Below are 22,391 nucleotides of genomic sequence, written 5' to 3' on the forward strand. Positions count from 1 at the left end.
CTGCTGATGACTTGAAAAGGCCACGACATGTGGATGCTGCTGAGTACCACTCAAGAACTGTTTAGGGTCCTCAGAATAGCTTCCTGATCTCTCTCATACGTCCAATCTTCCCTTAGCTCTCCTACCGTCTAACCTTTGACATACAATCTTCAAGTGTATACTTACCAACATTTATGCAAACTTTTCCATACATGGTTAATTATCTTATTATCACAATAACAACTCATGAAATATGTATCAGATTTGCTTTGTTACCACATTTTATTTGATCACAACACTAAGCTGTTCATTTGTTTCATATTTATACCTACATTATTCCCCAAAAAGGATCAAAATTGAAGCAGAACACATGTCATTTCTAAATAACCAAGGTATAGATGTTAACAGCTAAGAAAATCTTTCTTACAGTTGAGCCCTAAATTTATTTTGGATCAAAAAAAGAATGCAAACAAATTTGCATCCATGAAGAGACTTCTGAGTGGTGACAGATGATTCAAACAAAGATTATAAAAGCGAAGAAATTATAATCATAGATTTGGTGAGGGGTTAAAAATTAAGGAAGTAGAACGTATATTAAATTATTATATTCATATATTAGAATAAGTAGGAGTTGGGTAAAAGTGGAAAGATTTAATGCAAATTGATGGGGACTCAGGAAGAAAAATACTTTTCAAGTTTGTCACCTGTAAACAACTTTACTTACTACCAAATTGATTTGCACACCCAATATCCAGATTTTGGATTCTACTATGCTCCTTTAAAAAAGCCTAGACTTTAAAAAATATACATATATATTTATTTAGTTGGTGCTCCAGGTCTTAGCTGTGGCATGTGAGATCGGGTTCCTTGACCAGGGTTTTTAACTTGGGCTGCTTGCATTGGGAACATGGAGTCTTAGCCTCTGAACCACCAGGGAAGTTCCCAAGACTTTTGAAAGTTTAGTTAATTCCATGTCTTGGAACAGGGAAAAACCAGGGAGGGCTCATAGTATCTGAGAAAATGATGCTTCCAAAAACACTTGAAATAGTACTGACTGGACATTGAAGCCAATATAACAGGGCTCTCAATGGCCATGTTGTCTCTTTGAGCATCAAAAAAGAATAATAATTATAGTTAATTAAAACATTTCTAAAGTCCATGATTCAAAGTGAAAGTTTTAAAGAAGCATATAAAAAGGTAATTATAATGCCAAAGGAGGTTAAATATAATACAATACATTTAAATTCTTATTAGTTTTCAAAGTAGGTGTTAATATTTTTGGCTGCTTTGTTTCTTCTGGTAGGTACATTTTCTGTAGTTCTGGGGCTTAGGGCAGGCCACCCCAAAATGTGTCTCATAGCATATAGGTTATTTTGAATAAAGTTCCTTAAGAAATGGCCAACCTAAGAGGTATACTTTGACCTCCCCTCATTCTCCCTGAAAGCAAGAAATAGATCTCTCATGTGAAAGGTGCCCTCCCTGCATCTGGAGGCAGAAGGAGACCCTATCCCTAGAGATAAGGAATTCAGGCCAAGATTCCTGAACAAACAAATCCTAAACAAACCTTGTTACTTCTTTAATTTACTACCCCAAGCCCAAACTCTGTTTAGATTCTTCACTAACTGAGCATCCAAAACCAAAAATTCTTTGTCGTCACTTCTTCACAAATTTATTGTTTTGTTTTTATCTAAAAAGTATAAAAGTTGCCTGCGTTGGCCAATTCTTAGGTCCCATTTCTATGGCATCTCCATGTGCATGAATTAAAATTTGTTTCATTTTGCCTGTTAATCTATTTTATGTCAATTTTATTATTAGTCCTACAGGAATTCAAGAGGGATAAGGTAGAAATGTCAGTTTCCAGGAGAAATATCAATAACCTCAGATATGCAGATGACACCACTGTTATGGCAGAAAGCAAAGAAGAACTGAGGAGCCTTTTGATGAAAGTGAAAGAGGAGAGTGAAAAAGCTGACTTAAAACTTCAACATTCAAAAAACTAAAATCATGGCATCTGCTTCCATCACTTCATGGCAAATAGATGGGGAAACAGTGACAGACTTTATTTTTTGGGGTTCCAAAATCACTGCAGATGGTGACTGCAGCCATGAAATTAAAAGATGCTTGCTCCTTGGAAGAAAAGTTATGACCAACTTAGACAGCATAGTAAAAAGCAGAGATGTTACTGTGCCAACAAAGGTCCATCTATACAAAGCTATGGTTTTTCTAGTAGTCATGTATGGGTGTGAGAGTTGGACTATAAAGAAGGCTGAGTGCCGAAGAATTGATACTTTTGAACTGTGGTGTTGGAAAAGACTCTTGAGTCCCTTGGATTGCAGGGACATCCAACCAGTCCATCCTAAAGGAGATCAGTCCTGAATATTCATTGGAAGGACTGATATTGAAGCTGAAACTCCAATACTTTGGCCACCTAATGGGAAGAATGGACTCATTAGAAAAGACCCTGATGCTGGGAAAGATTGAAGGCGTGAGGAGAAGGGGAAGACAGAGGATGAGATGGTTGGATGGCATCACCGACTCAATGGACATGAGTTTGAGTAAGCTCCGGGAGTTGGTGATGGACAGGGAGGCCTGGCGTGCTGCAGTCCATGGGGTCACAAAGAGTTGGACATGACTGAGTGACTGAACTGAACTGATGAGAAGAACTGACTCACTGGAAAAGACCCTGATGCTGGGAAAGATTGAAGGTGGGAAGAGAAGGGGATGACAGAGGATGAGATGGTTGGATGGCATCACTGACTCGATGGACACGAGTTTGAGCAGGCTCTGGGAGTTGATGGTGGATAGGGAAGCCTGCTGTGCTGCAGTCCATGGATGGGGTCACAAAGAGTCAGACACAACTGAGTAACTGAACTGAACTGAAGGTGGAAATTTCCACTTCCCCAACAGTATAAAGTATAAGTATTTATTTCTCTCAGTGTAATGAGGGAAGAATGTATATAGTGAACAAAAGTAAGCCAAAGAATTATGTAAAAGGCAGAAGCTGTACTAAGAACAGGAAAATACACTTAACCTGATGGTCACATAATAACCAGCTTAAAAGGGAGTCTGATAATATGTTAAAAGATGGTGTGTCAATCAAATATCATAAAGAAAGCTGACTCTACTGTCTCGGTCCTTTGTTTCCGGAAAGTAAAGTCTTCAGATGATTCTACCAAGGTATCAAAGGTTAGATGATGGAAGAGATGGGGAAAGATTGAAAATATGAGAAGGAGCAGGAAGCTATCCTGAGGACCCAGTGAACAATCCTAGAGTGGTGCTCAGCAGCACGCACGTGGCATGGCCTCCTGAAGTCATCAGCAGAAAGGACAGGACATCCACCCAACTCTAAGTCCATGAGGGGAAGGGCCCACCACCTGCATGTTCTGTGTAGATTCCCAGTGCCTGGCACAGTACCTGATACAGAGAAGATGCTCAATGCTTATTTGTGAAAGGAAGGAAGGAAGACATGGAGGAAGAAAGGAAGAGAATGAAGAATGTTAAGACTTTTTTTTACATTGCTGATTTTCCCTTCATCTTTATTGAGGTATAATTGATAAGTAAAAATAGTATATATTTAGGGACTTCCCTGGTGGTCCTGTGGCTAAGTAAGACTCATTGCTTCCAATGGAGGGGGCTGGGTTCTATCTCTGGTCAGGGAACTAGATCCCACATGCCACAGTGAAGAGTTCACATGCCAAAACTAAAGATCTTGAGAGTCACAACTAAAGATCTGGTGTGCCACAATGAAGACCCAGCACAGACAAATAAATATTAAAAAAGTAGTATATGTTTAAGGTGTATGACTTGATGTTTTGATGTATGTATACATTGTGAATCTTAATGGCTATAGTCAAACTAACTGACATATCCATCACTTCACATAATTACCAGTTACCATTTTTTGTGGTGGTAAGAACAATAAAGATCTACTCTCTTAGCAAATTTTAAGTATATACTGCAGTATTGTTAACTCTATTCCCATTGCTGTACATCAGATCTCCAGAACTTATTCATCTTGCAAAACTGAAACTTTGTGCTTTTGACCAACATTTCCCTCCTTCTCCCTCCCTGCAACCCCTGGCAACTATCATTCTACTCCTATCGTCTATAAATTTGACTGTATTAGATACACATACAAATGAGATCATGCAGTATTTGGCTTTCTGTGTCTCCCTTATTTCAGTTATCATGATGTCCTCCAGATTCTCCTGTATTGTTGCAAATGTCAAGATTTCCTTCTTTGTAAAGGTTGAATAATATTTCATTGTATGTGTGTGTGTGTGTGTGTGTGTGTGTGTGTATGTGCTGTATTCTTTACCCACTACCCATCAATGGACATTTAGGTTGTTTCCATATCTTGGCTGCTGTGAATAATTCTGCCATGAACATGAGATGTATATATCTCTTCAAGATGCTGATTTCAGTTTTGATGTGTGAACGTTTTCCCTGCACCAAGCAATCCTCCAACACTAGCTGATGTCAATTCCGACACTCTCTACCTGGAGACAGCTAACCTGGAGACAGGTTAAAGGCTCAGTCCCACGACTCTTCACTTCAGATGCCAATTCCAAGTACAAGTTGTTACCTGTGCTTCTGACCCACTGGCTCTAACTCAGAGGTTCCCACGACTCCTTGGGGATTTGACTGCTTTGCTAGAATGACTCACAGAAGTCAGGAAACCAGTTTACTTATTAGATTACCAGTTTATCGCAAACGGTATTAAAGGTTATGAATGAACAGTCAAATGAAGAGATACATACGGTGAGTTTTCTGAAAACAGGAGTTTCTGTTTCTGTGGAGTTTGGGAACTGGAATATGGATGCATTCTGGTTTACCAACCAAGAAACTCTCCAAATCCTGTGTCCTTTGAATTTTTATGGAAGTTCCATTACATAGGAACAATTGATTAAACTATTGGCCATTGGTGATTGAGCTCAATCTCTAACCCCATTCCTGTCCCCAGAGGTCAAAAGGGGTGGGACTCCAAGTTCCAACTCTCCAATTAAATGGTTGGTTCCTCTGGCAGGGAGCCCATATCCTTAGGTTCTTTATAAAAGTTACCTCATTAACATAACAAAAGACACTGTTATGGCTGTCAATGCTTAGGAATTTCTAAGGGTTTTAGGAGCTTGTGCTAGAATGCTGCTGCTGCTGCTAAGTCGCTTCAGTCGTGTCCGACTCTGTGCGACCCCTTGGACTGCAGCCCACCAGGTTCCCCCATCCCTGGGATTCTCCAGGCAAGAACACTGGAGTGGGTTGCCATTTCCCTCTCCAATGCATGAAAGTGAAAAGTGAAAGTGATGTTGCTCAGTCGTGTCCAACTCTTAGCGACCCCATGGATTGCAGCCTACCAGGCTCCTCCATCCATGGGATTTTCCAGGCAAGAGTACTGGAGTAGGGTGCCATTGCCTTCTCCGTCTCCAATGCACACATACATGCTAAGTCACTTCAGTTGTGTCTGACTCTCTGCGACCCCATGGACAGCAGCCCTCCAGGCTCCGCTGTCCGCGGGATTCTCCAGGCAAGAATACTGGAGTGGGTTGCCATTTCCTTCTCCATGTGCCAGAATGGGACAAGATTAAATGTATATTTGTTATAAATCATGATATCATATAGCCAAAGCACCATCCTTCTTCTCTTTTTTTTTTTTTGCTTTTCTATTTTTGCACATGCAGCTCTTTCTGGAAGGCCCTACCTCCTCTTCTCTAGCTATCTATGAACTTTCACTAATTCTCAAGACTCAGTCTCCACATCTGACAAGGGCTTCATCTCCAAAATACACAAACAGCTCATACAACTCAACAACAGAAAACCAAACAACCCATGGAAAAATGGACAGAAGACCTTAATAGACATTTCTCCAAAGAAGACATACAGATGGCCAGTAGACACATGAAAAGCTGCTCAACATCACTAATTATTAGAGAAAAGAAAATCAGAACTATAATGAGGTACCACTTCACACCAGTCAGAATGGCCATCATTAAAAAAAAAAAAAAGTAAATAACAAATGCTGGAGAGGGTGTGGAGAAGAAGGAACCCTCCTGCTCTGTTGGTGGGAATGTACGTTGGGGCAACCACCATGGAAGACATATGGAAGTTCCTCAGAAAACTAAAAATAGAGTTCCCTATGATCTGGTGATCCCACTCCTGGGAATATACCCAGACAAAACTATAATTTAAGGAGTGCACCCCTATGTTCATAGCAGCACTATTCACAGGAGCCAAAACATGGAGACAACCTACATGTCCACTGACAGATGACTGGATGAAGATGTGGTACATATACACAATAGAATACTACCCAGCCCTAAAAAAGAATGAAATAATGCCATTTACAGCAACATAGTATGATGTGAGTATCATACTAAGTGGGGTAAGTCAGAAAGACAAATACCATATGATATCACTTATATATGGAATCTAAATGTTTGGCACATATGAACCTATCTACAAAACAGAGACGTATAGAGAACAGCCCTGTGCTTCCCAAAGGGGAGAGGGGATACAGGTAAGAAGAGGGGTGTACAGGGAGTTCAGGGTTGGCAGATGCAAGCTACTACATTTAGAATGGATAAACAATAAGGTTCCACTGTCTAGCACAGGGAACTATGTTCAATATCCTGTGATAAACCATAATGGAAAACACTGTAAAAGAAGAATTGTATATAACTGAGTCACTTTGCTGTATAGCAGAGATTGGCACCGGAGAAGGCGATGGCACCCCACTCCAGTACTCTTGCCTGGAAAATCCCATGGACAGAGGAGCCTGGTAGGCTGCAGTCCATGGGGTCGCTGAGAGTCGGACACAACTGAGCAACGTCACTTTCACTTTTCACTTTCATGCATTGGAGAAGGAAATGGCAACCCACTCCAGTGTTCTTGCCTGGAGAATCCCGGGGATGGGGGAGCCTGGTGGGCTGCCGTCTATGGGGTCGCACAGCGTCGGACACGACTGAAGTGACTTAGCAGCAGCAGCAGCAGCAGAGATTGGCACAATACTGTAAATCAACTGTAGGTCAATTAAAAAAAAAAAAAAAGACCCAATCTCCATGTCTGTGAAGCTTCTCTCAACTCTACCCTCATCCCTATTCTTAATGGGTCAGGCTGACATGGAATTTTCATACATGGATCTATTCCATGGGGCAGTAGATCTGGTCTTGGTCTCAGTGAAAGATGATTAAATAAGGATTTTCTGTGGAACACGGGATTCACCCTAAGCTTCAGCTAGTGATGTCAGAGAAGGCTTTTAGTTCTTACAGTTAAAAGATCAGATTTTGCTGCTTCTGCACCTTGAGCAAGTCACCCAACCCTAAGGCCTCAGAGGATTTTGTTCTTGCTGGCATCAGAACTCCATTGTTCTCCTTCCTGTTTATCACCATTGTCGGTCCCATTTGGACAGGCTTTAGTGACTATGCCTCACTTTCACGGCTGTTAATTTTATTTGATCCTCACAATAACCCCCGAGAGCTGATTTTACCAGCTAAAGAGACTGTAATTTGTCCTGGTTCTGAGAATGTAAATCCTGGCATTGGTTTATGAAACTTCTCATGGAACCAGAAGCTTCCTCTCAGGAAGCTGTGGGGTGACAGCAGTCACAAAGATGCTATCAGCGGCCTTGTGGCTGAGGGCTGGACACCACTCCCATATCTGCCAACGTCAGGCACAGTTGCTCAGCATTTCTGCTTTTTGCTTCTAGGTTGTGCCCACTGATTACGGGGCATTTCAGGTGATGAAATAAAATTCATATTTTATGGCAAGGTAAGGAAAATTTAAACATAAAAGTTCTCTCCATCTGTTTGGGCCTTTTCCTTCTCCTTGCATCTGCATTACCCAGAGCTCCTTAGGAGAATGTTTTCCATCTTCATCTTATAAGGGGTCATAATGACTCACTTTGTATATGCAGATCTGATTGTGGCCACTGTCAGTATATCTTCTGATATAAAACCCTTTGTTTCAAAAACTTATATAGCTGTGCTTTGACCTCTAACAGGCAGAACAGTCCTCAGAGCTTTCTGAAAGACTGTTTCCCGCATTATAATCTTCAGGTAGGCTTGAATAAAATCTTACATCTCTTTCTTTCATTTTTGGGCTGTGCCATTCCCTGACCAGGGATCAAACCTGTGCCTCCTGCATGAGGCACTCATGAAAGCATGGAGTCTTTTTATTTTTATTTATTTATTTTTTGAGAGATGATACCATTTAAAAAATATTTTTAAATTGGAGAATAATTGCTTTACAATGGTGTGTTGGTTTCTGCTATACAACAAGGTGGATCAGCCATAAGTACACATGTGTCCCCTCCCTCTTGAACCTCCCTCCCATATCCTACCCCATGCCACCCCTCTAGGCTGTCACCGAGAATCTGATTGAGCTCCCTGTGTTATACAGCAAATTCCTGTTAGCTCTCTGTTTTGCATATGGAAATGTATATGTTTCAGTGCTACTCTCTCAATTCGTCCTACCCTTCCTTCCCCTGCTGTGTCCACAAATCTGTTCTCTATGTCTGCGTCTTTATTCCTGCCCTGCAAATAGGTATATCAGTACCATTTTTCTAGATTCCATATGTATGCATTAACATATGATATTTGTTTTTCTCTTTCTGACTTCACTCTGTTTAACAGGCTCTAGGTTCATCTACCTCATTAGAACTGAGTCAAATTTGTTCCTTTTTATGGCTGAGTACTATTCCACTGTATATATGTACCACAACTTCTTTACACATTCATCTATCAATGAATATATATGTTGGGAAGAACTGAGTCTTAACCACTGGAATGCCAGGGAAGTCACTTCCATTTCTTTCTTAGATTGACTGTCGATTGATTTTTTTCAACACAGGTCTCGGCCAAGATAAGCGCTTGACAGAGCTCACAGGCAGGGCTGTTTCTCTTGGCTTATTATTTTTCCAATGTTGCCTCTCTAATTTCTCCTCTCAGCTCAGCACTGTCTCCCTGTTCTGCACACTCAGGCCACACTGGTCTTCACTTGGGTTTCATTACTGAACTATGCTCCATCTACACTCTTCATTCTGTCTGGAAATTTCTTCTCCCGTTTTTTGCCTAGCTCACTGCAACTTATCCTTCAGGACTCAAACTGATTGTCACTCTTCACTTGACACTCCCTGTTTCCAGCAGAGCAGTGTGTTCTCTACACTCTCATACCATCCTGTGTTTCTCCTTTGTCGCAGTTAGCAGAAAAAGACAGGATGTCCTGGGACACAGTCCAAAGAGAGGGAATGCCATCTATTTGTAACACTTAGAAAGGTAAGTGTTAACCATAACTGTGGTATTCCTGAATGAAAGAACACAGTCCACCCAGCCAAAGCTAATTTTGAAAGTTTTCACGTCCTTTATCTGTACCTTTCAAATGGGGCTATGTAGTCTTTCCTGAGATCTCTTAGAATCACCCCTTCTCCCACCCACTGCCTTTACATAAAACTGCTTTTTTTTTCTTCTCAACCATTACCCCTTCTCCCAAATTCTGCATTGTGGTCTCTTTTCCCTCTTCCTTTCTTCCTAATTTGCCATTATAAGAAAGAGCTCAGGAGCTGGTCTGGGAAAGTGGGACTCTCCTTGAAAGGCAGTAGAAAATGGAAACCCACTCCAGTATTCTTGCCTGAGAAAATTCCATGGACAGAGGAGCCTGGCGGGGTACAGTTCACAGGGTCGTAAAAAGTCAGACATGACTGAGTGACTGAGCACACATACGTCAAACAAGTCACTAAGTCCAGCCCATATCCAAGCAGAGAGGAATTAGACTTTTTTTCTGCACCTCTTTTCTTTTTAGTGTTTATTTGGCTACATGGGGTGTTGGTTGGGCACATGGGATCTTCACTGTGGCATGTGGGATGTTTAGTTGCAGTATGCGAACTCTTAGTTGTGGCATGTGGGATCTAGTTCCCTGGCCAGGGACTGAACCTGAGTTCCCTGCATTGGCAGTATGGAGTCTTAACCACTGGACCACCCAGGAAGTCCCAGACTTCACCTCTTGATATGAGGAGCAGTATGTCTCTATAGGGAGGGACAGAGTTACCAGCAGCCGTCTTGGAGACCATCCACGACAACCCTCACCTCATCCCAGTTACCACAATTCATGTGCCTTTGATGGAATTGGCTTGAAGTCTAGGATCTCATAAAAATCCTGGTAATTGCAACTCCTCTTCATTTGAAGAATTGTGAATGAAACAGACAAGTTACCTGTCCCATTACTTCCTATGTTGGGCATCCCCAAGACCACCCCCAGTGAATTTCAGTAATTCATTAAGAGGACTTACGGGACTCAGCATATAGTCATACTCAGGGCTAAGGTTTATTACAACAAAAGAATTCAGAGCAAAATCAACAAAAGGGAAAGGCAGATGGGGCAATGCCCAGAGAAAATTAGGGGCAACTTCCAGAGGCCTCTCCCAATGGAGTCACACAAGATGTGCTTAATTTCCCTAGAAATGCATTGTGAAGAGACATGTGAAATGTCACCAACAAAGGAAATTCATTAGAGACCCAATGCCCAGGGTTTTTTATTGAGAGTTAATCAAGTAGGTAGACTCTGCCTGACCTGTACCTGAATCATAGACACCCAGATAGAAGACGAGTATTCAACATGAACCATATTGTTTGTCCAAACAGTTTAGTAGGCATAGAGAGCCACTCTAATCAAGTAATGGTGGGAACCTTCTAGAAATCTAGGTTCCCAGTTGCCTGCCAAAGGCCAACCTTTTTTCTCCCAAAGGTCAATTTTATATGCAGACTTTCTAAGGTTAAGCAGTCAGGTCTGCTATGTTAGCTCTTTTTTGTACACTGGCCAGTATGCAATGGTAATATAGGGACAGAATAACTATAACAACTGCTGCTGCTAAGTCTCTTCAGTTGTGTCCGACTCTGTGTGACTATAACACCTACTTCCATTCAAAAAAGTGGAGGGGAGAGGGATGAAAGGCAGGTAGCAGTCACTGGTTCATAGCAGTTCTGAAGTCCATCCAAGCATATGTTTTAATTCCTTGACTAAGGCCTGGTCCTGCTTAGAAGTGTTTCTCTGAAATTCTTGGCTTTTCCCTCTGGATTCTTGGCTCTGTAGTCAGTCATTATTCCTTTTGCATAAGAAATAGCCTATGTTTGCAAATGGGTTGCTCTCTCTGTCATCTTCCTGTTCGTATAGTGTTGCTGTCCCTCCCCCAGGCCACTTTTCATTCTGAACTATCTATGTTTTTTCTGTCCAAGTTGATGGTGCTTCTACCAATATCATTTTCTTAACAACATTGTGGGTTTTCTATTAAATGCATTGAAGTCTCTTAAATATAATCCCCTCTGTTCCTTGATCTTCCCATTCCAGTACTCTTGCCTGGAAAATCCCATGGACGGAGGAGCCTGGAAAGCTTCGGTCCATAGGGTTGCTAAGAGTCGGACACGACTGAGCGACTTCACTTTCACTTTTCAGTTTTATGCATTGGAGAAGGAAATGGCAACCCACTCCAGTGTTCTTGCCTGGAGAATCCCAGGGACGGGGGAGCCTGGTGGGCTGCCGTCTATGGGGTCTCACAGAGTTGGACATGACTGAAGTGACTTAGCAGCAGCTTCCTTGATCTTAGAGTCAAGATGCTCTGAGATAATGCTCTTTAAAGTCTTAAAGCTTTTTTTTTTGGTCTAACTGGGAGTATCTGTGAAGCATACCTTTCAACCTTGCGTTGGATCCTTGAGCTGAAAAAAATCCTGAGATGATTTTTACCTCTCCTTTTCTTCAAGTGTGCTGGATTTAATCTTTGCTCTTAGGCTATGTCCTGCTTTGAAGGTCTTCTACCAGGAGAAACTGGGAATTAGAAACAGTTTTATCTTTGAACCCAGCATATCTTGCTTTGTTACAGTCCCTCTGAATGCAGCTTCCAAATTGAATAATTCCATCTTTAGTTCAGCTCCCTTCATGTACTTTATCTTAGACAAATAGAAGAATCCAGTTGGCAATTTCAGCATTATGACTGAAAATCTCCTTAGCCAGATCCATAAGATCATTAAATATCCTTACTGTTTTTCACTAGATACTCTATGTTTTACATTGTGTCAGGTAACAGCGTTGCCAAACTTTTTGCTAGCTATAATCTTTTGTCCAACACTATTTGCTAGTGGTGCCATGGTAAAGTACTACAAACTGGTGGCTTAAATAACAGAAATTTATTACCACGTGGTTCTGGAAACACAAGATCAAGCTAACAGCGGGGTTGGTCCTTTCAAAAAGTTATGAGGGGGAGTTTCTTGGTGGTCCAGTGGTTAAGACTCCATGCTTATCAGAGGATCCTCTGTGAAGACCAGAGGAAACTAACCAGGGATCACAAAAGAAAGCTGGTAAAGAAGTCTATGGAAGGCTGTAGCCTCTGCAACCAGAAATGGGCCTGAAACTGATAGTCATCACAGCTAACAGGAAGACAACTTGGATTGAACTCAGAAAGAGTGAGGGCAAACTAGAATTCATAAGGACAAACCGGAACCGGTGAAGTCAGAATAGAACCCACAGCTATCTCTCACATTGCTGATGCAGGCGGCCTTCCCCGAGAAGTTAATGCCTTTACCACAGAACTACATGTATGCCTTGCCCCAGAGGCTTGTTGTTGTTCAGTTGCTCAGTCGTGTCCTACTCTTTGCGACCTCATGGACTGTAGAATGCCAGACTTCCCTGTCCTTCACTATCTCCCAGAGTCTGCTCAAACTCATCTCCATTGAGTTGACGATGCTGTCCAACCATCTCATCCTCTGTTGCCCCTTTCTCCTCATGCCCTCAGTCTTTCCCAGCATCAGGGTCTTTTCCAATGAATTGGCTCTTTACATTGGGTGACCGCAGAGGCTAGGAGAAGCTGAAATTGGAGATGTGGTGGGAGGTGGAGGAGCTGGGGACCAGTTGCTGCTCTGCACCAACAGTGTGCCAGCAGGTCAGTAAAAAGTTTACAATCAGCAGCTGGTACTTGGCATCAGCCATGGAGCACAATCACTGCTGCTTCACTTGCTCCTTTCAAATCCTACACAGATTTCTCTTGTGACCAGTCCTATCCTGGAACCAGAATGGGAAGGGAAGTTTGGGGAACTGAATTTGAGTTCAGTTAAATTGACAGAGCAGAAAACCACCACAAGAGCCAAATATCAACAGTTGTCAGGTACCAGGGTACTGTGTCTCATATATACTGATGTCTCATTTAAGCCTTATAGCAGCTTTGCAAGATAAAGATTAGCCTTCCCATTTTACATGAAGAAATGAAGCTTCATATTTGCTCACAGGTGAGCAAATGGTGGAGTTTGGATTCTACCCTACATCTGTGTGGTCACCAACTTCCAACATGGACCCCAGTGATTCTTGGCTTTTGATTGTTGTTTAGTTACTAAGCCATGTCCAACTCTTTTGCCACCCCCATGGACTGTAGCCCACCACAGTCCTCTGTCCGTGGGATTTCTCAGGCAAGAATACTGGAGTGGGTTGCCATTTCCTTCTCTAGAGGATCTTCCAGACTCGGGGATTGTACCCACATCTCCTGCAATGGCAGATGGATTCTTTACCACTGAGCCACCTGGGAAGCCCTGCCTTCTGATATTCAGGCTCTTTTGGAGTTCCCCTCCCACCTTAAATAGGTCTGACCTGAGTAATCAGTAGAATATTACAGTGATGATACGTGACTTTTGAGGCAGGATCATAAAAGACATTGAAACATGTATAATATCATGTATGAAACGAGTTGCCAGTCCAGGTTTGATGCACGATACTGGATGCTTGGGGCTGGTGCACTGGGACAACCCAGGGGGATGGTATGGGGAGGGAGGAGGGAGGAGGGTTCAGGATGGGGAACGCGTGTATACCTGTGGCAGATTCATGTTGATATACAGCAAAACCAATACAATATTGTAAAGTTAAAAAAAAAAAAAGACATTACAGCTTCCACCTTTTTCTTGGATCACCTGCTCTGGGAAAAGCCAGCTGACATGTTGTGAGGACATCCAAGTAGCTGTAGGCAAACCCATATAGGGAGGAACTGAGGCCTTTTGTGAACATGTCCATGTGGGTGAAACAAGATGCAAGTAATTTCTACAGCACCGGCCTCCCCTTCAGATGACTACAGTCCCATATTCTGACTGAAACCTCTCAAAAATCCTCAAGTCAGAACTATAGGACTAAATGGCTTCTAAATTCTAGAAATTGATGAAAATATGAGATGATTATTGCTTTAAGCTGCCTAATTTTGGGTTAACTGGTGATGCAGCAGTAGATAATATAATTTGCTAGGTTCCAAAGCACAGTTCCTATGACATTATTTTGCTTTAAAATTTGTTCAGATTATGAGACTGCGGATTGTGGAAGAAGTCGAAATTTGAAAGTTCAGAATGTGCTGGTCATGTGACACCTCGCACCCCAGCAAAAGCTTTGAAACATCTTTCTGGTGCTTCCAGATACAGAGAGAAAGAGGAGTGTCATCTAGTGGTTAATCTGAACCTTGAGAATTAGGAGGGTTTCTTTTTTGTCACTACCCAGGAAAAGCTGAGTTGTGTGAAGAAATTAGAGGTTAAATCATGTGTTTTTGTTGACTGGAAGACTTGACCTAGAGTAGGGAAGATCACTGATGGAGACTGGATTCTAGCAGAGAAAGCAAAGTCCTGACAAATGGAGAAGCAGGGGCTCAAGTGCCCTCCAGTGAGAGACTGACAGTAACCTCTGCTTCTGCCCCTTCCCTTCAACTGGGTTATCCCTTCCTCTGCCCCACCAAGTTCCCTCTGGCCTCAAGCTCACTGAAGTAGCTCTTTCCTTTTCTGCTCTCTCCAAATCCCCCTTGCTTATGATACCCTTTTCCTTTTACCAAAGTGCATGTACATGCATTTAGGAACATAAAAGAGGAAAACAAAACCATCTGAGAACCATTTCCCTTTGAAAATTCTTAGTAATTGTTTTTCTCTCCTTTTTGTCCAGATTTGGTCTTGGATTGGAGATGTAAGGCACTGTGCCTGGTGACTTAATCAGACTGGAGTCAACCAGCAGAAGTTACTGCCTTAGGATGTTAGCACTAGCAGAGCCCTTCCAGAAAATTTGGAGCAACCATGCTCATTTAACATGTGGAAAATTTGAAACCCAAAGAGCTCAAGTGATCACTGTTAACAGATATGAAATGAACATCTACAATGAGGAGGACATTCTTCTGGGCATGGATAGGTTCTTTTAAATGGTCCACCCATTCTGATTAGTAAGATGGGTGGAGTGATTTGCTGGGATCCTTCCAGATCTCATATTACACAAGCACAGAAATATCAGTAAACAGCATGTCAAACCCTCTGTAAGTTGTGAACTGACCCTAAACAGCTGAGAGTTAGAATGTTGCCTGACTCTCTGACTTCTAAACCCACCTTAAACCTCGTCTCTGAGACCCCCGAGTCCACTACACAGTAGACATCAAGAAACGGTTTGCAAAATCAACGCACCAATTTCCCTCGAGGCCCTTCCCTGCTTCCCGCCCCCCCCCCACCCCCACCCCCGGCTCCATATCCTGTCCCACTAGGAACTGTGCCAGAATTTGAGCCCCTGCCCGGGAATTTTTGGAATCTTGTCTGGCCTCCTCAGACTGTGACCCCCTTATAGGGTCAGGACCAGGGCTCCCTTTTTCGCTGCTGGACGCGTACTGAAGCCGAGGAGGCTGCTCTCCTCTACCCTCATGTTTTTCTTCGGGATAGGGGCTTTTGTTTGGAAGGCGTGCAAGTACCGAAAAGTGGCCCGAGCTGGTTTTGGAAGCACTAGGGGAGTGCGTGGTGTCGCCTGTCTTCCTGGCCGGGCGTCCCTACCCGCAGGGATAGGCAGACCACGCGACTCCGTGCTCCCTCGGCGGAGCGCAGTTCCCCCGCGGGCGCCGAGTGGGCGGGGCCTGGTGAGGGCCGGGCCTGGTGAGGTCATGTGACCGCTCAGCAGGCGGGGGAGGCAGAGGCAGAGGGGCTTCGGACGCACAGAGTGGCTGGCGGGGCAGTCGCGGCAGCCGGAGGAGCAGCGCCGCAGGCATGGGGAGCTTGAAGGATGAGCTGCTCAAGGGGATCTGGCATGCGTTCACCGCGCTCGACCTGGACCACAGCGGCAAGGTCTCCAAATCCCAACTCAAGGTGGGCACACCTTCTCCCGGACCCCTATTCGCCCCTCCCCGGCGCGCGCTCTACTATCCCCGGGTGGAAGCGGGCAGGCGGACGGTGACCACAGGGAGTGGCAGGCCAGAATGTGGCCGAGCAGCCTGCTTGGGGTGGAGGGGGCAGAGACCGGCATTTACATTTTTTGGACTCCCTCTTGTATTGCGTTAGTTTCCCCAGGGCTCACCTTGAGCAAGGGACCCCTGGGGTGGGGACCCTGAGCGGCGAGCTCGGCTCCCTGTTGGCGCAGGAGGCGGGGAAAGTTTCAGACTCCGAGAGGGCGGTGGGAAGCTCCCTAGGAAACTAACCCAAAGTTTCCTCCTTACTCTGGGAGAGGAAGGGTCTTGCCCAAGGTGCCTGGGCAGAGCCCTGCAAGGCGCACGCTCCGCACCGGGGCAGTGCTCAAAACGGCCGGCTGCACCGCAGGCAACCGGGCAGTTCCGAGAAGAGAGGGAGAAGTGCCCCAGGGCCCGGCCCTCGGCGGCCTCCGCTTTTGGGGCGCTGTGGCAATGGGGGACGCTTTCCGATTAGTGACGACGACCTGGCGTCCTCAAGTCTGGATCGAGTCCAGGGTGTGCCCTGTCCCGCAGGAACGTAGTTTCCGGGTGAGGAGCTCTATCGGCACCCTGCAAAGGTCTTTATTGTGACTGCCAAAGACCCCATCATTAAGTGAGAGTAAGGTATGAATAAAGGAATGTTTGTAAATTGAGTAACCCCAAGCAGGGCAAGTGGCAGTTGGCCGGGAGAAATTGGCAGCTTGAAAGTTTAAAATATGGAAACAGACAAGAAGAACCATTCATAGGCATTTTGAAATATACACATTTTGGATATGAATGTCTTGTTTTCTTAGCCTACTCTGGGAGTGAATTTCTGAAGATTGAGTTTGCTTTGTATATTTTGTGCCGTCATCAAGAGGTTCTTATGACTAGTGGCTTTTATGCCAGTAGGACTCAGCATTCTGCCTGTTTTCCTTTCACCCTACTCTTTTTTCTTATACACAAAATCATAGTCTGGAACAATTCATGGAGATCATCCACTTAATCTTTATTTGAATAAATTTTTAAAATTAACAGTAAAATTAACTTTTTTGGTGGATGGTTCTGAGTTTTAACATACATAGATTTGTATGACTACTACCAAAATTGGGTTTCTGTCAGTTACATCATTCCCAAAATTTCCTTCATCCTGCTCCCTCTTCCTTAACTGCTGGCAATCAATGATCTGTTAATTACTGTAGTTTTGTCTTTTCCACAATGTCGTAAAAATAGAGTCATAGAGTATGTAACCTTTTGACATTGGCTTCTTTTATTTAGCATATATGCCTTTGAGATTCACTGATGTTGTATCAATAATTCTTTTTGTTTTTAAGCAGTATTCCACTGTATGGATATACCATGGTTAATCCATTCACTCTTGAAGCATATTTGTGTTATTTCCAGTTTTTGGTAATTATTTTACTCTTCACTGTTTTTGCTTTTAATTTACCTATACCACCATGTTTAAAGTGAGTTTCTTTAGATGGCATGTAGTTGGTTTTTTAATCCATTTTGATAATCTGTAATTAAATATGTGTGTACAGACCAATTACATTTAATTCTTGATGTGGTTCGATTTAGGGCTAGTATTTTACTATTTGGTTTCTGTTTGTTTCCACTATTGTTTTCATTTTTTTTGTCTTCCAGTTGATGACATTAATGAAATGTTTCCTATTTTGTTCTATACCTTTAAGCATGGTCTTTGTGGCTACTTATGGAAAAGGTGTCTGGAGGATTCTTGACTGCAGGCTTGGTGTGTGTGCATGCTAAGTCACTTCCATCATGTTGACTCTTGACCTCATGGACTGTAGCCCACTAGGCTACAGCCCCTCTCTCCTGGATTCTCCAGGCAAGAATACTGGAGTAGGTTGCCATGCCCTCCTCCAGGGAATCTTCCCAACCCAGGGATGGAACCACCTTTCTTACATCTACTGCATTGGCAGGTGAGGTTCTTAACCCCTGGTGCCACCTGGGAAGCCTAGGCAGGAAGTAAATCCCAGTTCATAACTTGTACCCACAAGATGTTGATAATGCAAATGTGCATTTGTATTTTGTCTCTTTCTCAGCTTAACTGAGAGATTTGGGGATTGATTCAGTTCTGTTCATCTTGCCAATGTGTCTGGAATTGGAAATATTAGAAAATTGCTATTTAGTTCTCTCCTTTTTGGAATTTTGACTCTGTAGTTTGGTAGACTACAGTCCATGGGGTCACAAAAGAATCAGTAATCCGTTGGCTAGGAAGAATTTGTGCCTTAATTTGCTCATTCATTTGTTCTTAAATGACATTTGTGTGTACTCTGTGTAAGGTATCATGGTAATTTCATTAAAAAATTAGTATTTTTAGGCTCTTTAAGAGTTAATATCTTGGAGGAAATATAGAATTGATTAAATAGAAAAAAAATTACACACCCAAAATGAGGTTAAAGTTTATCACTTTGGAAAACTATATGGGCATTCTGAAATAAGTTTGACACTTATCTTTTTGAACTACTTTCAGTTTTTGACGTGCGTGGTGACACTTGATGTGTTATTAGATACTGTGCCTAATTCTAAGGGTAATATGGATAGCACAGGTGGAGGAGAAAGAAACATCAGTTTTTGCTTTTAAAGAGTTTAAATTTTGGTAGGCAAACTAAAAACTTAGGCAGCCATTAGGGAAATCTCTCTCTCTCTCTGTCTTTCCAGGTATATATGTAGATTATATTACTCAGAGAGTTACCCTATCCTTAAAAAATGTAAGATCTGGTGACAGAGATAAGAAGTACAGAAATACTATTAGAGGAAGATGCTGAATGTGATAGAAGATAAGAGGCCATGAGATTTCAGAGGAAGAGACCAGTAGTTTTTACTGGTGAAATTACTTCATGAAAAAAAGCATTGAAGTGACCTCTGAAGAAAGCTAGGGTGTGATTATGTGGAATGGGGGAGAATTAAGCCCATTCTATTAATTCATTTAGCAAGTAGCCAGGTGACTCAGTGGTAAAGAATCCACTTGCCAATGCAGGGACAGGGGAAGGAAATGGCAATCTACTCCAGTATTCTTGCCTGGGAAATCCCATGGACAGGGGAGTCTGGTGGGCTACAGTCCCAAAGTTGCAAAAGAATCAGGCATGACTTTGCAGCCAAACAACGAGAACAACAGCATTCATTCATTCATTCTTTCAATGGATATTTATTGACTGGTTTTAGCTCTAAGGGATCCATGTAAACTACTGCAGGCCACAGAAATTCATCAGGCACTTATATATAGAGACTTCTGTGTGACTTATTTTGATTGGAGCGTAGGATATGAGTGTGTTTGTGTGTAGGAAGAAGAAAGAGTTGTTGAGGTCCTCGACGGATGGAGGTTTAGCTGGAGATGATGTTCTTGGAGAAGTGCGGGGCTGTTGGTACAGATCTAGTAGTTGAAGCGTGGAAAGAGGAGAGAAATTCAGCAATGGCCTTGGAGAATGGCTAGAGTAGAGGGAAGAAAAGAAGCCTGGGGACCAGAAGTGAGATGCAAGAACCACTCTGGGACAGCATTGGTGCTGAGGGAGAAGGGATTTTCCAAAGAAGACCTGATTTGTTATCTTTGAGAACTTATTATTAATTATGTATATATATTTGGAGATTATAAAATAATGACTGATTTTTCCCAGCTGTAGATCATAAACTACATATTTCTTCTTTTCTGAAGGGAAGTTGTGAAATTTTCTTTCTTTTCTCTTTTTTTAAAAAATAATTTTATTAACTTATTTTTGACTGTTCTGGGTCTTCGTTCCTATGCGGGCTTTCCTCTAGTTGCGGTGAGTGGGGGCTTCTCCTCATTACGGTGTGCAGGCTTCTCACTGCAGTGGTGTTTCCCTGGTTGCGGAGCACAGGCTCCAGCGCGTGTGGACTTCAGTAGTAGTGGCTCCTGGGCTTTAGGGTCCAGGCTCAGTAGTTGTGGCCCTGCGACGTAGTTGCTGTGCGGCATGTGGGATCTTCCTGAATCAGGGATCGAACCCGAGTCTCCTGCATTGGCAGGTGGATTCTTTACCACTGAGCCACCAGGGAAGCCTGAAGTTGTGAAAAGTTTGGAATATTGGCATTGTCTTGGGAATAAAGTTATCTTTTACTTTTAAGGAGATTACTTTGTAGTATAGTTCTCATTTAGATAAATGTTTGGGTCTCTGCTATAATTAATATTTATTTTCCTTGAGGGACCCAGTTTAGTACAAAAAGCTTATTTTTTAAATTTATTTTTTAGTGAAGGATAATTGCTTTATAGAATTTTGCTGTTTTCTGTCAAACCTCGACATGAGTCAGCCACAGGTACACATATATCCCCTCCCTTTTGAACCTCCCTCGCATCCCCTCCCTATCCCACCCCTCTAGATTGATACAGAGCCCTTATTTGAGTTTCCTGAGCCATACAGCAAATTCCCATTGGCTATCTATTTTACATATGGTGATGTAAGTTCCCATGTTACTCTTTCCATGCATCTCACCCTCTCCTCCCCTCTCCCCATGTCCACAAGTCTATTCTCAATGTCTGTTTCTCCATTGCTGACCTGCAAGTAAATTCTTCAGTACCATTCTTCTGGATTCCATATATATGCATTAGAACACGATATTTATCTTTCTTTCTGACTTACTTCATTCTGCATGATAGGTTCTAGGTTCATCACCCTCATCAGAAATGACTCAAATGTGTTCTTTTTATGGCTGAGTAATATTCCAATGTGTATATGTACCATTCTTTATCCATTCATCTGTCAATGGACATCTAGGTTGCTTCCATGTTCTAGCTATTGTAAATAGTGCTGCAGTGAACAATGGGATACATGTGTCTTTTTCCATTTTGGTTTCCTCAGGGTATATGACTAGGAGTGGGATTGCTGGGTCATATGGTGGTTTTATTCCTAGTTTTTAAAGAAATCTCCATACCATCTTCCATAGTGGCTGTATCAATTTACATTCCCACCAACAGTGCAAGAACATTCCCTTTTCTCCACACCCTCTCCAGCATTTTTTGTTTGTAGACTTTTTGATGATGGCCATTCTGACTGATGTGAGGTGATATCTCATTGTAGTTTTGATTTGCATTTCTCTGATGATGAACGATGCTGAGCATCTTTTCATGTGTTTGCTAGCCATCTGTATGTCTTCTTTGGAGAAATGTCTGTTTAAGTCTTTTTCCCTCTTTTTGATTGGGTTTGTTTTTCTGGCATTGAGTTGGATGAGCTGCTTGTATATTTTGGAAATTAATCCTTTGTCAGTTGTTTCATTTATTATTATTTTCTCAAAAGCTAATTTTTTTTAAAAAAATTTAAGTTTAAAAAAATTTACTTTATTGAAGTATAGTTGACTTAGAATATTTTAATTTCTGCTGTACACCAAAGTAATTCAGTTATACATATACATATATATACACACACCTTCTTTTTCATATTCTTTTCTATTATGGTTTATCACAGGATATTGAATATAGTTCTCTGGCCAGTAGGACCTTACTGTTTTTCTGTCCTATATATAATAGTCTGTGTCTGCTAATCACAAACTCCCAATCTATCCCTCTCCACCTTGACAGCCTCAAGTCAAAAGGCTTATTTTTGACACCTAAATTTTATTATTAAATAATAGTCTGTTTTTGAGTAAAACAAAAATTACTATCTGTAGAAATTTTGAAACTTAAACTCCAAAAAAAATTAACTTAAGAAAGATATTTGTTGAGGCAAACATAGTTTCATTAAAGTTATCAATAAGATAAAAATATAGAAAGAATTTAAAAACTACTTGTGACTTTCGTAAGCTACTATAGAAGCAGATGTTGAGTAGTCCTCTAGTCACAGTGATGTTTCTTGTTAAACCCCACCCCCAATCCCCCACCCCACCCCCTCCATGCCTTCTCTCCCTCCCACAAATAGGGAACCAACTCTGCCTCATTCCTCCCCTCTAGCTTCTTGGTGGCAATCTGTGCACCCTCTCCAGGTGACTCTTTGGCTCCAGTTGTGGCATTTCTGGCTCCCCACCTGTATAGGTGAACTTGTAGCTGTGTAGGTGAAGTTGTAGCTTCACCTCCATAGTCAGCCTGTGTACCCCTGTAGAAGTCATCAGCTATGTTAGCTTAATTTGTAATTGCAGCGTTGCAAGGCAACTCATTTTTTAAATTGTCATTGGTTTGCTCTCTTTTTCAGGCTGGAATACAGAGGGATACTAAACTAAGTTACTGTTTTAAGTTAAGCTTGTTCTGATTGTGTAGAGGTCTACTTTTCACCTGTGAAAGTAG

The 22,391-nt window shown here is 42.3% G+C and overlaps 1 protein-coding gene across 2 annotated transcripts in view; it reads left to right on the top strand.

The window, feature by feature from the left end:
- SWAP70 (switching B cell complex subunit SWAP70) overlaps positions 1-22,391 on the top strand; it is a 150,141-nt gene that overhangs the window by 57,474 nt on the left and 70,276 nt on the right. The window contains exon 1 of one of the 2 annotated variants that reach the window (XM_027563250.1): positions 15,896-16,085. The exons of the other annotated variant lie outside the window; for it this stretch is intronic. Within the exon in view, the coding sequence (XP_027419051.1) occupies positions 15,987-16,085 (99 nt within the window). The 5' untranslated portion in view covers positions 15,896-15,986. Of the gene's footprint in view, positions 1-15,895; positions 16,086-22,391 lie in introns of those variants that run through there. 2 annotated transcript variants of the gene reach the window in all.

Source organism: Bos indicus x Bos taurus, chromosome 15, assembly GCF_003369695.1.
Source record: "Bos indicus x Bos taurus breed Angus x Brahman F1 hybrid chromosome 15, Bos_hybrid_MaternalHap_v2.0, whole genome shotgun sequence".
Lineage (NCBI taxonomy): Eukaryota > Metazoa > Chordata > Mammalia > Artiodactyla > Bovidae > Bos > Bos indicus x Bos taurus.